General features: G+C 42.5%; 1 protein-coding gene across 3 annotated transcripts in view; it reads left to right on the top strand.

The window, feature by feature from the left end:
* Nucleotides 1–14656, top strand: part of LOC141087516 (uncharacterized) — a 51332-nt gene extending 36676 nt beyond the window's left edge. For 2 of the 3 annotated variants that reach the window (XM_073573066.1, XM_073573063.1), the window contains exons 10-12: nt 9108–9219; nt 14223–14289; nt 14445–14656. In XM_073573066.1, the coding sequence (XP_073429167.1) occupies nt 9108–9219; nt 14223–14289; nt 14445–14536 (271 nt within the window). In that variant the 3' untranslated portion in view covers nt 14537–14656. The remainder of the gene's footprint in view (nt 1–9107; nt 9220–14222; nt 14290–14444) is intronic. The other variant, XM_073573062.1, reaches the window with a different exon arrangement.
* The last annotated feature ends 2651 nt before the right edge of the window (nt 14657–17307 follow it).

The raw sequence follows: 17307 nt of genomic DNA, 5'->3' as shown, positions 1-17307 counted from the left end.
GGTCCTGAGGAGGAGAGGTGAGTATGGCATTTTTTTTTCCAGCAGCAGCATATGGGGGCATAATGTATGGAGCAGCATATGGGTGCATATTCTATGGAGCAGCATATGGGGGCATATTCTGTGGAGCAGCATATGGGGGCATATTCTGTGGAGCAGCATATGGGGGCATATTCTATGGAGCAGCATATGGGGGCATATTCCGTGGAGCAGCATATGGGGGCATATTCCATTGAGCAGCATATGGGGGCATATTCCATTGAGCAGCATATGGGGGCATAATCCATGGAGCAGCTTATGGGGGCATAGTCTATGGGGCAGCATATGGGGGCAATAGTCTATGGGGCAGCATATGGGGGCAATAGTCTATGGGGCAGCATATGGGGGCATAGTCTATGGAGCAGCATATGGGGGCATATTCTGTGGAGCAGCATATGGGGGGCATAATCTATGGAGCAGCATATGGGGGCATATTCCATGGAGCAGCATATGGGGGCATATTCCATGGAGCAGCATATGGGGGCATATTCCATGGAGCAGCATATGGGGGCATATTCCATGGAACAGCATATGGGGGCATATTCCATGGAGCAGCATATGGGGGCATATTCCATGGAGCAGCATATGGGGGCATATTCCATGGAGCAGCATATGGGGGCATATTCCATGGAGCAGCATATGGGGGCATATTCCATGGAGCAGCATATGGGGGCATATTCCATGGAGCAGCATATGGGGGCATATTCCATGGAGCAGCATATGGGGGCATATTCCATGGAGCAGCATATGGGGGCATATTCCATGGAGCAGCATATGGGGGCATATTCCATGTAGCAGCATATGGGGGCAATAGTCTATGGGGCAGCATATGGGGGCAATAGTCTATGGGGCAGCATATGGGGGCAATAGTCTATGGGCAGCATATGGGGGCAATAGTCTATGGGGCAGCATATGGGGGCAATAGTCTATGGGACAGCATATGGGGGCATAGTCTATGGGACAGCATATGGGGGCATAGTCTATGGGGCAGCATATGGTGGCATAGTCTATGGGGCAGCATATGGGGGCATAGTCTATGGGACAGCATATGGGGGCATAGTCTATGGGGCAGCATATGGGGGCATAGTCTATGGGGCAGCATATGGGGGCATAGTCTATGGGACAGCATATGGGGGCATAGTCTATGGGGCAGCATATGGGGGCATAGTCTATGGGGCAGCATATGGGGGCATAGTCTATGGGACAGCATATGGGGGCATAGTCTATGGGACAGCATATGGGGGCATAGTCTATGGGACAGCATATGGGGGCATAGTCTATGGGACAGCATATGGGGGCATAGTCTATGGGACAGCATATGGGGGCATAGTCTATGGGGCAGCATATGGGGGCATATTCCATGGAGCAGCATATGGGGGCATAATCTATGGGGCAGCATATGGGGGCATAATCTATGGGGCAGCATATGGGGGCATAGTCTATGGGGCAGCATATGGGGGCATATTCTATGGGGCAGCATATGGGGGCATATTCTATGGAGCAGCATATGGGGGGCATATTCTATGGAGCAGCATATGGGGGGCATAGTCTATGGGGCAGCATATGGGGGCATATTCTATGGGGCTGTATATGGGGGCATATTCTATGGGGCAGCATATGGGGCCATAACCTTTATGGAGCATCTTATGGGGCCATTATTAACCTTTGTGCAGCATTATAAAGGGTGTATTTTGTATGGAGCATTATATGGGGCTCCTGATTCAATATGAATATTCAAAAACATTTAACCTACTGATGTCTCAATTAATTTTACTTTTATTGGTATCTATTTTTAATTTTGAAATTTACTAGTAGCTGCTGTATTTTCCACCCTAGGCTTATACACGAGTCAATAAGTTTTCCCAGTTTTTTTGTGGCAAAATTAGGGGGGGGGGCTCATACACGAGTATATATGGTATTATAATTGTCAGACCTGAAATAACAAGCACTTTTCACCTATTGTGCCCCCCCCCCATTTCCTTGTAGATTGTAAGCTTGTGAGCAAGGACCTCACTCCTAATGTCACTGTTTAAATTGTCTTAACTTGTATTGAATTTGTCTGTACATGTCCCCGCTTAATTGTAAAGTGCTGCGGAATATGTTAGCGCTATATATATAAAAGTTATTATTATTACTGCTCCAGGAGAAACAAGTATGAATATCTCTGCAATTGAGCAATGTAGTGCAAAACAGATACAAGCGATGTAATTGGGAGCTCATGGATTTTAAAAGGAATTTAATTTTTTTTTTTAAGTAAGTGTCAGGTCGCCTTTTAACTCCCTTCTGACATTTGTCATGATAATACGTCCCTGTGCCCTAGGCCTATCTGACCAGGGACGTATTATTATGACATCGCAATCGCCTGCGCGCAAGGGCTGACAACTGACACTAAGTGCCAGCAGGGATCACACACCGCTTACAGCACTTAAACCCCCTAAATGCTGCGATCGGAAGTGATTGGAGCATTCCGGGAGCCAGCAGAGGGCTGACAGTCCTGATCGTTGCCATGGTGACCCGATGTCCTCATAACGACATCCGGGTCACCAGCGCTAGAAAACTTGCTGATCATGCCCAGTGCATCTTGAGCAAGTTTCTGTGTCAGTGCAGTGCTGCATCCCCATGCTGTACAAGTGATCAGTCTACAAGAAAAGATTGTCCCATATTGGGACAAAGTAAAAAAAAAAGTTCAAAGCAAAAAATTATTTAAAAAAAATAAGATAATCTATAAATAAGTATTTGTATGAAAAAAAAATATAAACAATAAAACTACATATATTTTTGGTATCGCCGCGTCCGCAACTACCCGACCTATAAAACTGTCCCACTAGATAACCCCATAGTGAACACGATTAAAAAAAGCATTGTTTTTTGCCTTGTTTTTTTATCATCATACCGCCGAACAAAAAGTGGAATAAAACGAGATCAAAAAGACAGATAAATAAACTTGGTACCGCTGAAAACGTCATCTTGTCCCGCAAAAAACAAGCTGCTATACAGCTTCATCAGCGGAAAAATAAGTTATAGCTCTCAGAATAAAGCAATACAAAAATAATTTTTTCTATAAAAGTTTTCGTGTAAAAGCGGTACACATTTATCCTGTGCTGAGCGCTTACACCGGGGGTTTCCGTGTAAATCTCTGAAATATGTGAATCAGACTGAATCCCCGGAGGAAGATTCCCTATAATGAGGCAGATGGAGGCACTGTGGACGCCGTTTGACCTGTGATTCGGCGGTGTCAGTCTTTTTAGTATTGCATAAGAGTCCAGTTTTCAGGGCCCTGTGTGGCCGGGATTCTTAAGTTTCTTGTAAAATGTCTGGTTGTTATGTTTGAAAATTCAATAAAAACGATTGAACAAAAGTGCCGTCAGCCACAGTTTTGTGCACTTCTGAAAAGGACACCGCTGAACAGAGGGTAGACGGAGTTCAGAGTAACTCTGCTGTCTCATTACAGTGAATGGATCCCCTGGGGTTTCATCTGAATCACGTCACTCAGAGATTTAGATGGAAACCCCAAAGTACGTGCTCAGCATAGAACGCCGGATAAATGTAATCCCAAACGTTATATAAAATGTTCCCAATAAAAGCTTCAACTCAATCCACAAAAAAGCAAGCCCCCACTCAGATCTGTCATTTGTTAACGGAAATATAGGGGCTTCCACGTTAATGGTGGCACAAAGGTTCTGGAAAAGCAAAATGGCTTCTCGCCCCTCAAAAGAAATTCAGCAAATTCTCCACTTCCAATCCAAATACCTCTTTCCCTTCTGAGCCCCACAGTGTACCTAAACCACATATAGCGTCCATGTTTGGCATTTCTGAAGTCATGAGAGCTCGACTAATTTTTTAGGTGCGTGTCTTCAACGTATTGGTGACTGCAGCGTACTGGTGATTGCGAAGGCAGTTTGTAATTTTCACTTGGCAACATTCCTTGGTGCTTGTTTTTGGAAAATACCCATGGACTCAAAATCGTCACTACACCTGTAGATAAAACCCCCAAGGGGAATAGTTTCCAAAATGGGGTCACTTGAAGGGGGCATTCCGCTCTTCTAACAATTAGGGTGTCTGTATATGGAGTAGTACGCAAACTGTTCTAGGAAAATCTGCGCTCCAGAAGGCAAATAGTGCGCCGTTACTCCCGAGTCAGTCCGTATGGCTAAGTAGTACTGTACAACCACATATGGGATATAGCCACATTCAGTAGAAATTGTGGGACAAATGTTGGTTCTATTTTTACCCACTTCTTGTGTGAAAATGTTAAATCTGGGGCTAAAACAAAAGTTAGGTGGTAAAAATGTAGTTATTTTTTCGTCACTGCCCAATGGTATAAAATTCTGTGACACCTGTGGTGTCAATATGATCACTGCACCCCCAGATGGAATTCATTGAGGTGTAATTTGTAAAATGGGGTCACTTATGGGGGTTCTGCTGTTCTGGCACCTCAGGGGCTCTCCCAGTGGGTCATGGTGTCTGCAAACCAAAACAGTAAATTGCCTTCTGAGCTTTGTACTATGCCTGAAAAATATTCCCCAATTACATGTAGGGTATTGGCACACTCAGTTTGTTGGAAAAAAAAATTCCTATTAAACCTTAGAAAAATTAAAAACTTGGGGCTAAAACGTTTTAGTGTTAAAAATGTAGTTTATTCTTTCTTCACCGCTCAGTGGTATAAAATTCTGTGAGGCACATGTGTTGGTAATATGATCACTGCACCACTTCATGAATTCATTGGGGAGTCTGGTTTGTAAAATAAATTCACATATAGGGGGTTTCTGTTTTGGCACCTCAGGCGCTCTGCCAATATGACATAATATGAAAAAGAGTCTTGGAAGAAAAAAGCGCAATAGGGTCTTATCCAATGACAAAGGGATGTCAGGAAAAGGGGAGAAACTCACGTTGCTGAATGGCAACACACAAACCGCATGTAACAGCTACTGCACAGATACCGGTCGAGAGGACGACTACAGATACAAAGGAAACGAACGGAAGTAACATAGTAACATAGTTTTGAAGGCTGAAGGAAGACCTTATGTCCATCTAGTTCAGCCTATTTTTAGTGCAGCTGTTCTGCATTGTTGATCCTGGGGAAGGCAAAAAACCCACAGAGTAGAAGCCAATTTTCTCCATAGGGAAAAAAATTCCTTCCCCTAAGCTGGGTCAACCATCTACCTATAATATTCTGTTATTCGTAACCTTCTATACTGTTACTCACAAGAAAAGCATCCATTCCTTTCTTACATTCATTCAGTGAGTTGGCCATCACCACTTCCTCAGGAAGAGAATTCCAGAGCCTCACTGCTCTTACAGTGAAGAACCCTCTTCTATGCCGGTGCAGAAATTGTCTTTCTTCCAAACGCAGAGAATGCCCCCTTGTTCTTGTCACAGTCCTTGGTACAAACAGTTCATTGGAGAGATCTCTGTATTGCCCTCTGATATACTTGTACATATATATTAGGTCTCCCCTAAGTCTTCACTTTTCTAGAGTAAATAGACCTAATTTTGATAACCTTTCTGGGTATTGTAGTGAACCAACTCCATTTATCATTTTAGTAGCCCGCCTTTGAACCCAAGTTCAGTAATGTCTTTCTTGAGCACCGGCGTCCAAAATTGCACACAATACTCCAAGTGTGGTCTGACGAGTGATTTGTACAGAGGGAGAATTATGTTTTCATCTCGTGTCCCCAGACCTCTTCTAATGCATCCCATGACCCTTATGTCATCATCTTATGTCATCACTTATGTGCTGCTGAAATGGAATAATCCTTAAATTTAAGACATTTATTTGAACAGGTTTAAAATTCAACGTGTTTTGAGGTCACGCAGGACCTCTTCATCAGGACAAACCAGGTTTTTGATAACTCCATTCTTCTCTGGCAATGTGACATAGCACCCTCAAACCATTCCAGCAAAATCTGAACTCCAATATGGCACCTCTTCCCTTCTGAGCTTTGCACTGTGCATTAAAAGTAGTATTCCACCACACATGGGGTATCGACGTACTCAGGAGAAATTGCACAACTAACTGTATGGTGTAATTTCTGCTGTTACCCTTATGAAAATGGAAAATTTGATTTTTTTTTTGTCTTTTTTTTGTCACGGCTCAACGTTATAAACTTCGTTGAAGCACCTGGGTGTTCAAAGTTCTCACCATGCATCTAAATACATTCCTTGAGGAGTCTAGTTTCCAAAATGGGGTCACTTGTGGGGGGTTTCCACTGTTTAAGCATATCAGGGGCTCTCCAAATGGGACATGACATCTGCTAATGATTCCAGGAAATTTTACATTCTAAAAGTCAAATTGCGGTCCTTCCTTTCCCAGTTCTGCTGTGCGCCCAAACAGTAGTTTTCTCCCTCATATTGGGTATCAGCATACTCAGGAGAAATTGCACAACAAATTGTATGGAACGTTTTCTGCTGTTCTCCTTTTGAAAAGGCAATATATTGTAGTAAAAAAAAAAAGTTGGGTGGAAAATTTAGATTTTTTATTTGTACAGCTCAACGTTATAAACTTTTGTGAAGCACCTGAAGGTTCAATATGCTCACCACACATCTATGTTCCTTGAGGGGTCTAGATTCCAAATGGTGTCAATTGTGTGGGATTTTAACTGTTTAGGGACATCAGAGGCTCTTCAAACGCGACATGGCGTCCACCAATTGTTCCATCAAATTTTGCATTAAAAAACTAAAATTGCGCTCCTTCACTTATGAGCTTTGCCAGGATATGGGGTATCTGCATGCTCAGGAGAAATTACACAACAAATTTTGGGGTCTGTTTTTTCCTGTTACCCTTGTGAAAATTAAAAAAAATGGATCTGAAGTAATTTTTTTTGTGAAAAAATTAAATGTCCCACCCACATTCCAAAAATTCCTGTGAAGCAGCTAAAGGGTTAATAAACATCTTAAATGTGGTTTTGAGCATCTTGAGGGGAGCAGTTTTTAGAATGGTGTCACTTTGGGTATTTTCTGCCATAGGCCCCTCAGAGTGACTGCAAATGTGAGGTGGTCCCTAAAAAAATGGTATTGTAAATTTTGTTGAAAAAAATGAGAAATCGCTGGTCAACTTTTCACCCTTATAACTTCCTAACAAAAAAAAGTTAGTTCCAAAATTGTGCTGATGTAAAGTAGACATGTGGAAAATGTTACTTATTAAGTATTGTGTGACAAATTTTCACCAAATTTGTTTTTTTCACAAATGCAAGTCATATCATAGAAATGTTACCACTATCATGGTAAATTAGACATGTGGGAAAATGTTAATTTACTGTTTTGTGCTATATGATTGTGATTTAAGGGCATGGAATTTCAAAGTTGTAATATTGTGAAATTTTCAACATTTTTGCCAAACTTCCGTGTTTTTTTTTTTTTTTTTTAAGAAATAAACGCAGTTATGTTGAACAAATTGTACCACTATCATGAAGTACCATCTGTCAAGAAAAAAAACATTTTCAGAATCACCGGGATCCATTGGATGGTTCCAGAGTTATTACCTCATAAAGTGACAGTGGTCAGAATTGTAAAAATTGGCCCAGTCATGAATGTTCAAACCACCCTGGGGGATAAAGGGGTTAAAAAAAAAAAAAAAATCAGCTAAACATGTCTTGGCCCGATCTACCTGAATTGATCGGCTTCCTGTCACAAGACACATTACTCAGCATTCGTGCACTGGGACCAGAATGAGAGAGGCCTTCTACTTGTATTGGGACCATTGTCATGTGCTGCTGGATGTATTAAGAAATCCAATCGATAAAGAAGATAAAATACATGCATTTTATTTCAACGTGTTTCCCAGTCGGACAGACTCCTTCAGGACAAAAGCCACAATGAGCAGGAAAAGAAAGTCATTGTGGTTTTTGTCCTGAAGGAGTCTGTCCAATTCAGAACCGCGTAGAAATAAACTGCACGTATCTCATCTCCTTTATCTATTGGATTTCTTCACACATCCAGCAGCAAATGTTCGTTTTTTCCTACAGTGAAAGATTGTGTTCCAGATGCTTTCTGAGAGCTTTGTCCCAGCATTGTAGGTAGGATGTAGGTTCGCCACAGTACTTGCATTTACATATATATAAAATTAGTTTTATTTTAACAGGGAAATTCTCATGTTATTAAACAGCACACCATGAAAAAAAGCAAGCTTGCATTTGACTGTCCTTTTCTATCTGTTATTCTCCTGCAGTGGGAGCTTTTATCTTTTATAGTGTACAGCTTGTTTCCATGGAGCTTGGCCGTAGTTACATTTCAGGAGGAGTCAACTCTACTCATCCCAAGCACCTCTCACCAGCTGATTGATTTTTATACAGCAGTTAGCTGCTTAGCTCCCTCCCTCTCTTCTCAGGGCTCATATCAGTCCTGCATAATCACAAACCCTTGGCTCTTATCAGTCCTGCATAATCACCATCCACTCACCCCCCAAACCACTCCCCCCCCGGCGACCAGCATTGCACCATCTGTTTCCACAGCAGTTCTAAAAACGTTTCTCGCTTTCCTGAGCCGTGTGCTCGTTCAAATTCAAGGGTTTTCTCTATACAGTGAATGTCTAGAACGGTCGCTCAAGGAGGAACATCAGCACCTCAAGCAGTCAGGAAGTAGGAAGACTGAAATTCCTCTTTAAAGGTGTGAATACCATCAAAGTAAAAAAAAAACGGGAAAACCGTTGCAGACTTGCCTTCAAGTGATCCCACGAATCTGGCTCTAGTCACTGCAGAAGTCTACACTGACTCTGGAAGTGATCACTGCTTCATTCCAGAAGTCAGACTACTAATCACAGGTCAGGTGACTAAAAGAGCAGGTTATCAGATGTTTCTTTGATTTAGGTGTTCCACAAGGTTTTTCTACAACACCCACAGAAAAATCAGTTTCTCTCTTGGATAGCAAAGAGGAAAACAAAAAAGAAACGCCACTACTCCAAGTTCTTAAATCTTTACTTGTCATAAAGAGAAAAAAATGACTAAAAAACATGAATTATTGGGATGTCATTAGAAAAGTTTACATTTTTGGTTGTGAATTTGTTAATAAAATGAGTTTTATTCTAGCATACCATGGGAATTATTCTCCTAATTTTTTAATTTTTTTTCCAACAGATACAAACTAGCAGAGAACATTGACGCCCAACTGAAGCGCATGGCCCAGGATCTGAAGGACGTGATAGATCATCTGAACACCACGGCAGGTCCTGGAGACACCAGCACCCCGGTGAGGAGCCACATACAGGAGTCTTAGGGTACCGTTACACTTAGCGATGCACCAGCGATCCCGACAACGATATGGATCGCTGGTGCATCGCTAAGTGGTCGCTAGTGAGCTGCCACACAGGCAGATCTCACCAGCGACATAGCAGCGGTCGGCGGTCATGACTTGCCTGTCAGACGGGGCGATCCTGACGTCCTCCTGCCCGCGTCCACGTGTCGCTCGTCGGCGCCACAGAAAGCCCAGCAGGAAGCTGACAACGAGAAACGGTCCAGGATGTTCTCGCGCGATCAGCGATAACCAGCGGGGGAGCTGGTCGGAGGTAAGTATCACACATAGCGATATCGCTAGCAATATCGCTGCTACGTCACAAAATCGGTGACGTTACAGCGATATTGCTAGCGATATCGCTATGTGTAACGAGGGCTTAACTCCAAAGACATTACTAATAAGTTGTGATGTCCCACCTCCAGCATCCTGGGGTCTTTCAGGTTACTTCTATAGGAGATTTTAAAAAAAGCTAAGCAAACCTGCTCTGCTACTGTCAGGACTAATAGATATCCTAGGAGAGAGCTGCGCACGTCCACCTCTCTGCTGACAGTGGCATTATCAAGGTGCTGGGCCCGCCCAGAGGTGGAATCCCCATCATTGAGAAGATTGTGGCATACCCTGTGAAGATGCCACAATTGTCTGATATGAGAGTACCCCTTTAACTCCTTAACAACCAGAGGTATTTTTGGTTTTGCATTTTCATTTTTTGCTCCCCTTCTTCCCAGAGCCATACCTTTTTTTATTTTTCAGTCAATGTGGCCATGTGACGGTTTGTTTTTTTGTTGTACTTATGAACAACACCATTGGTTTTAGCATGTCGTGTTCTTGAAAACGGGAAAAAAATTCCAAGTGCAGTGAAATTGCAAAAAAAGTGCAATCCCACAGTTGTATTTTGTTTTTGTTTTTTTTTCCATCATGTTCATGTAAATGCTAAAACTGACCTGCCATTATGATTCTCCGGGTCATTACAAGTTCATAGATCTCAAACATGTCTAGGTTCTCTTTTATTTAAGTAGTGAAGAAAAATTCCAAAGTTGGTTGAAAAACAAAACAAAATTGCACCATTGTCCGATACCCGTAGCGTCTCTTTTTTTCGTGATCTCAGGTTGGGTGAGGGCTTATTTTTTGCGCGCTGAGCTGCCGTTTATAATGATACCATTTTGGTGAGAGATACAATCTTTTGATCGCCCATTATTGCATTTTAATACAGTGTTGCGGTGACAAAAAAAAAGCGTAATTCTGGCGATTTGACTTTTTTTCTCGCTACACCGTTTACCGATCGGGTCAATTCTTTTTTTATATTGATAGATTGGGTGATTCTGAACGCGGCAATACCACATGTGTGTATGCTTGCCTTTTTTTATTGTTTTATTTTGAATGGAGTGAAAGGGGGGTGATTTGAGCTTTCATATATTTTTTTAATATTTTTAAACTTTTTTTAACCCCTTTCTGTCATGTGACGTACTATCCCGTCCATGTGCCTTGGGACTTAATTCCCAGGGACGGGATAGTACGTCACAACGATCAGCGGCGCCCACATGGTGAGCGCCGCTGATCGCGGCCGGGTGTCAGCTGATTATCACAGCTGACACCCGGCACAATGTGTCAGGGGCGGTCACGGACCGCCCCCGACACGTTAACCCCTTGCACACCACGATCAAACACGATGGAATGGTCTGCGGGTGTCATGTTGCTTTTGGAGAGCCCCTGATTTACCTAAACAGTGGAAACCCCCCCACAAGTGACCCCATTTTGGAAACTAGACCCCCCACGGAACTTATCTAGATGTGTGTTGAGCACTTTGAACCCCCAAGTGCTTCACAGAAATTTATAACGCCCGAGCGTGAAAATAAAAAATCATTTTTTTTCCACAAAAATGATATTTTTGCCCCCATTTTTTTATTTTCCTAAGGGTAACAGGAGAAATTGGACCCCAAAACTTGTTTTGCAATTTGTCCTGAGTAGGCTGATACCTGATATGTGGGGGGGAACCACTGTTTGGGCGCATGGCAGAGCTTGGAAGGGAAGAAGCACCATTTGACTTTTTCAACGCAGAATTGGCTGGAATTGAGATCAGACGCCATGTTGCGTTTGGAGAGCACCTGATGTGCCCAAACAGTGGAAACCCCCCAATTATAACTCCAACCCTAAACCCAACACACCCCTAATTCTAATATCAGCACTAACTCTAGCCCTAACCCTAATGGGAAAATGGAAATAAATGCATTTTCTTTTAATTTTATTATTTTTCCCTAACTAAGGGGGTGATAACGGGGGGTTTGATTTACTATTTATGGCGGTTTTTATGTTTGGCTGCTGTCACACGCTAAAAGACACTTTTTATTGTAAAAATAGTTTTTGCATCACCACATTTTGAGAGCTATAATTTTTCCATATTTTGACCCACCGAGTCATGTGAGGTCTTATTTTTTGCGGGACGAGTTGACGTTTTTATTGGTATCATTTTCGGGCACGTGACATCTTTTGATCGCTTTTTTATTCCGATTTTTGGGATGCAGAATGAACATAAACCAGCGTTTCATGAATTTCTTTTGGGGGGTGCGTTTACACCGTTCCGCCTGCGGTAAAATTGATAAAGAGCTTTTATTGTTCGGGTCAGTACGGTTACAGCGATACCTCATTTGGGTCTTTTTTTATGTTTTGGCGCTTTTATGCAATGACAACAATTTTATATAAAAAATAATTATTTTTGCATCGCTTTATTCTGCGAGCTATAACTTTTTTATTTTTTCTCTGGTGATGCTGTATGGCAGCTCGTTTTTTGCGGGACAAGATGACATTTTCAGCGTTACCATGCATATTTATATGCGTCTTTTTGATCGCACGTTATTGCACTTTTTGTTCGGCAGTATGATTATTTTTTGCTTCGTTTTTTATTTTTTAAGGGGTTCGCTAAAGGGGTTAACTAATGGGACAGTTTTATAGGGCGGGTCGTTACGGACGCGGCGATACCAAATGTGTGTACTTTTATTTATTTTTTTTTGTTTCCAAAACATGACTTTATTAAGGAATATTTTTTTTTTTTTTATTTGGCGATTTTTTTTTTAAATTATTTTTGCTTTTTTTTTTTTTTTTTTAACTTTTACATTGTCCCGGGGGGACATAACTGTCATGTGACAGATCGCTGATCTGTCACATCACAGATCACTGTGACAGATCAGCGATCTGTCACAGGCACTGCACAAGGCTTCCTTGTGCCTACGCTTTGCAGGCACTGAGGAAGCCAGCTCCCTGCAGGCCCCCGTCACCATCTTGGATCCGGGGACCTGCAGGGATGGAGCACCCCGCAGCAGTGCTGCACATTGCGCTGCTGTGGGGGACTCGGAAGCACGGAGGGAGCCCCCTCCCTGCCGATGCTTCCCTTTAACCCCCGGTACACCGCGATCGTGTTTGATCGCGGTGTGCAAGGGGTTAACTTGTCGGGGGCGGTCTGTGACCGCCCCTGACACATTGTGTCGGGTGTCAGCTGTGATAATCAGCTGACACCCGGCCGCGATCTGCGGCGCTCACCACGTGGGCGCCGCTGATCGCTATGGCGTAATATTCCGTCCATGGGAATTAGGTCCAGGGTCACATGGACGGTATATTACGTCCATTGTAGGAAAGGGGTTAAAATCAGTAATTATTTGTATGCAGATGAGTCCAATGGGCGGTCCTACTCAGTGACATTCTTCCCTGTATGACTGCCTGCACAGGTGTCTCTCCAGTAGCACTGCCCACTGGACTTCTATACATACAGACACCAGGGATTGCAATAAATAAAATACAAGTTATTCTGAATCTCCTCCACATAGGACGCCATATACACTGTGGACCGATTCACTGTCATTCTATGTGTGTTCTAATGTACTGCATATACAGTGGTTTGCAAACGTTTTTTTGTGTTTTGCTATGAGACAGCCTGGATTTTCAGGTTTTTTTTTTTTTATGATTTGCATAAGTCCATGTAAAAAACTCTGCAGCTCTTTCAGGGTTACCTTTGGTTTCTGTGCTGCCTCTTATTAATTCCCTCTTTGCCTGGGCTGAGAGTGTTGGTGGGTGCCCTCTCTTGGCAGTTTTGTTGTGGTACCATGTTTTCATTTGATGATAATGGATTTGATGGTGCTCCAGGGAATCATCAGACCGTTGGAATATTTTTTTTTTATAACCCAACCCTGTACTTCTCAACTATTTTGTCACTGACTTGTTTGGAGATCTCTTTGGTCTTCATGGTGGTGTTTGGAGATCTCCTTGGTCTTCATGATGGTGTTTGGAGATCTCCTTGGTCTTCATGGTGGTGTTTGGAGATCTCCTTGGTCTTCATGATGGTGTTTGGAGATCTCCTTGGTCTTCATGATGGTGTTTGGAGATCTCCTTGATCTTCATGATGGTGTTTGGAGATCTCTTTGGTCTTCATGATGGTGTTTGGAGATCTCCTTGGTCTTCATGGTGTTGTTTGGAGATCTCCTTGGTCTTCATGGTGGTGTTTGGAGACATCCTTGGTCTTCATGGTGTTTGCTGATCTCCTTGTTCTTTATGGTGGTGATTGGTTAGTAGTACCTGTTGGTACCTCTTGTTAATGGCATTGCAGCCTCTGTGGCCTTTCAGAAAAAGTTGTGTATATACTGACAGACATGTGACACTTAGATTGCACACAGGGGGACGTCCAGTATGGGACTTATGAAGGGAATTGCTTGCACCAGAAGTGTTTAGGGGCTTCATGGCAAAAGGGGTGAATACATGCACATGCCAATTTTTTAGTTATTTGATCCCATAAATTTAATGTATGCTTAGATAATTCTTACAATAGGTAAAAAGCCAAGGGGGTGAATAGTTTCGCAAGCCACTGTATAGGTAAAGCCTGGAGTGAAAAATTGCCAAGTAAATGGAAGAGAATTCCCCCCAATAAAATGAGAAATCTCTACCATGAACCTCTCGCCACTCTATGTATTTTGCAGCTGCAGCAGATCTGTAAAATCCTGAACGCCCATGTGGATTCATTGCAGTGGATCGACCAGAATTCAGGTGAGTCTAGAAGAATTGTTCACTTACCTTAAATTAGACCCGATTCACACTATTATTTGGATGCCTGCTTTTTTTAATTGGCCCAATCAGTTTTGACTAAAAAATAAGATGGCACTGAACATTGCTGTGATTTAATTCTCCTTTCTTTCTTGTAGCGCTTCTTCAAAGGAAAGTGGAGCAAGTGGCAAAAGAATGTGAGATTCGGAGGAAGGAGCAGGAGCGAGGATTCTCCATCACCTTTGACTAAGTTGTTGTGTAGTTTACTTGCTGGTTACATTTTCTGCTTTCTTTAAATAAAATTTTGATGTTTTTTTTTCCCGTATTATTGTTTATAAATATATAATACAAACTGTTATTCTTGTTCTAATCCTCCGGCTCGGTGAATCTTGTGCTGTTCTTTTATTCTCTATTTCATAACATCCAAATTAATCTGCTGAAATGTCTAAATTCTGCTTCGATGGGTGACGGCCCTTCAATATCATGTTTGTCAGTGACAAACCGGCATTAATGTGTCCATGATATGGAAAACTGTTTGTCGCATAACTTCAGATTACAATGTTCAGAACTGGCCATGTTCAGGTGTGATGGAATTTACACTGAGAATCTTAAGACTCAGAAAAAAACTTCTTAAAGCTAACCCAAAAAATAAAACCTAATTCACACCTAGTGGGGAGACCACGGCACGCTGCTGCAGAGTTTCTGACTTGTTGCAAATTTTCTATACAAAATACATAGCAAAATCTGCATGTTTTACTGATCAGTTTGTGCTGGTAAACAATTCTGGATGTAGCCGTAGGCCATACTACGTAGGATGATTACTATATTTTAATATGTAAAAAAAAAAAAAAATCAGATGTGAAGACGACCTGTTGAGAAATGGGGAAGACCGTGCTACCTCTGCTGTCTTTAGGAATGGTGGTCACAGATGCCCACCACTGACCTTCCCATTATCGGGATCTGTGAAGGTATAACGCGCAGGGAGCAGATTTATCATGTCTTGTGCACAGGTAATAAATTCTTTTTGCCACTTTAAAGCATATGGTTTTCCCTGTTTATCTTCTAGTTTTTGTTGACAAGTAGTTTTACATGGCAGAATTTTGTTTTGTGCCTTAATTCCTTCCTGACATCCGCTGTACACATATAGCATAGCAGGCAATGTGTTCCCGCTAACTGCTCTATATGCACAGCGCCATGATTGTAAACTCACAAGCAGAGCCAGCAAAATTATTAGGGGGCGTCAACTTTGTATCATAGATGACCCCCTGCGGCAACAGCTGCGATCAGCGCCTGCATCAATCATGGCTGTTTACCCTTACAATGTCAGTGTGAATAGGGACAGCGGTAACTCCCCATCGGTACATCACAATTGCGCAATGCCGATTATTCCCCTGATTACATCAAACCAAGTAATGGCCTCAATTAGCCACAGTGCCTATGGCAGGTCCTAACAGGTCTCCTGTCGATGATAAACTGACAAGTTTAATACCCTGCAATACAAAAATATCACAAGGTATCGGGCAAATGCAAGTTGAAATCCCATACTGAGAGGAAGCCAAAAAAAAGTAATGTGTAAAATTATGAAAAAACATGTTCCTGTGCGGAGAATCTCATAAATGTGCCCTAGCTACGTACTTTGTAAAGACTGTTTGAACATTCATACATACCACAGCTCCTGGCCAGGAGAGGAAGGGTAAAGCCCCCTTTACATTTAGCGATCCCGACAACTATACGACCCGCTCAGTATCGCTGGTGCATCGCTAAATGGTCGCTAGGGAGCTGCTACACAGGCAGATCTCAGAGATGTAGCGACGCAGCAGCGGTCGTTACTTACCTTTCAGACGTGGCGATCCTTGATGTCCTCCCACCCGCGTCCACGCTTTGCTCGTCGGCGCCAGCAGGAAGCGCCCGACGAGAGATGGAGCTGCACGATCTCTCGTGATCAGCGATAACCAGCGGGGAAGCCGGTCGGAGGTAAGTATCACACATAGCGGTATCGCTAGCGATATCGCTGCTGCATCACAAAATCGGTGACGCTTTAGCGATATCGCTATGTGTAAAAGCCCCTTTAGTCAGTTTTGATAAATGAGTATACAGATAAAATAGCAGGAGCTTACAGCTGTTGCTTTCTGAGGTAACATTTCCCTGCCTGCTTTATCACAGGAGTGAGTTTCTGCGGCATCTTCAGCATTTTGAGCTCATCAAAAATCAGCTCAGTGACACAGGCAATTCAGGGAGTGCTGAGCTTATTTATGAGCTCAGAGGGCCAGAAACTCTTGATCCTGTGATAAAACGGGCAGAGAAATGTCACCTCAGTATACTCTCATCGTAAGTAAGAAAGCATGTGCCAACTATGAACTGCAGCAGCTCTGTCTAGTTGGACATAACCTTATAAATGTGCCTCTGCAATCTTGGCACAAACATTTTTTTTTAACACATCCAATTGTGGAACTTATTATGCCAAGATGTATTAATTAAAATGTACTTGGTCGTGGGACTACCCCTTTAAGTCCTGGACAACCTGTTTAACAATTTATGGGGTGCATGTCTCCAGAAACCCAAGCTGGGCACTAAACAGGCATATCAGTAATATTTTCACTCTTCCAAAAATGAGTGCGCAGTGGATGTAGCAGACGCCGTAGGGTTCAGAATAGTCACTACACCTAGAAGATCTCCTTGAATGTAATTTGCAGAATCTTTAGAGGATTTCTGCTTTTTCAGCACTTTAGGGGCTCTGCCAATGTGACATGGTGTCCACCTTCTATTTGACAAAATTGTTCTTAAAGTCAAACAGCCTTCCTTTGTGTGCCAAAAAAATAGTTTGCGGCCACATCATGCATTCAGAGAACATACACAAAGGAAAATTGTCAAACAATTTCTATTGACTGCAGCTTGAGGAAAAGAAAAACTTGAAGCTAAAGCAACATTTTAGTGAAAAGAATGTAATTTTTATTTGGTCTCCCATGACACCACCACTTCAGATTTTTATGGAATAAATTTATGGACTTCAGTGCGCTGCTG

Source organism: Dendrobates tinctorius, unplaced genomic scaffold (genome assembly GCF_039654945.1).
Source record: "Dendrobates tinctorius isolate UK_male_01 unplaced genomic scaffold, ASM3965494v1 ptg000034l, whole genome shotgun sequence".
NCBI classification, from domain to species: Eukaryota; Metazoa; Chordata; class Amphibia; order Anura; family Dendrobatidae; genus Dendrobates; species Dendrobates tinctorius.
The sequence above is the reverse complement of the archived record's forward strand: the minus strand, read 5'-3'. Positions and strand labels throughout refer to the sequence as shown.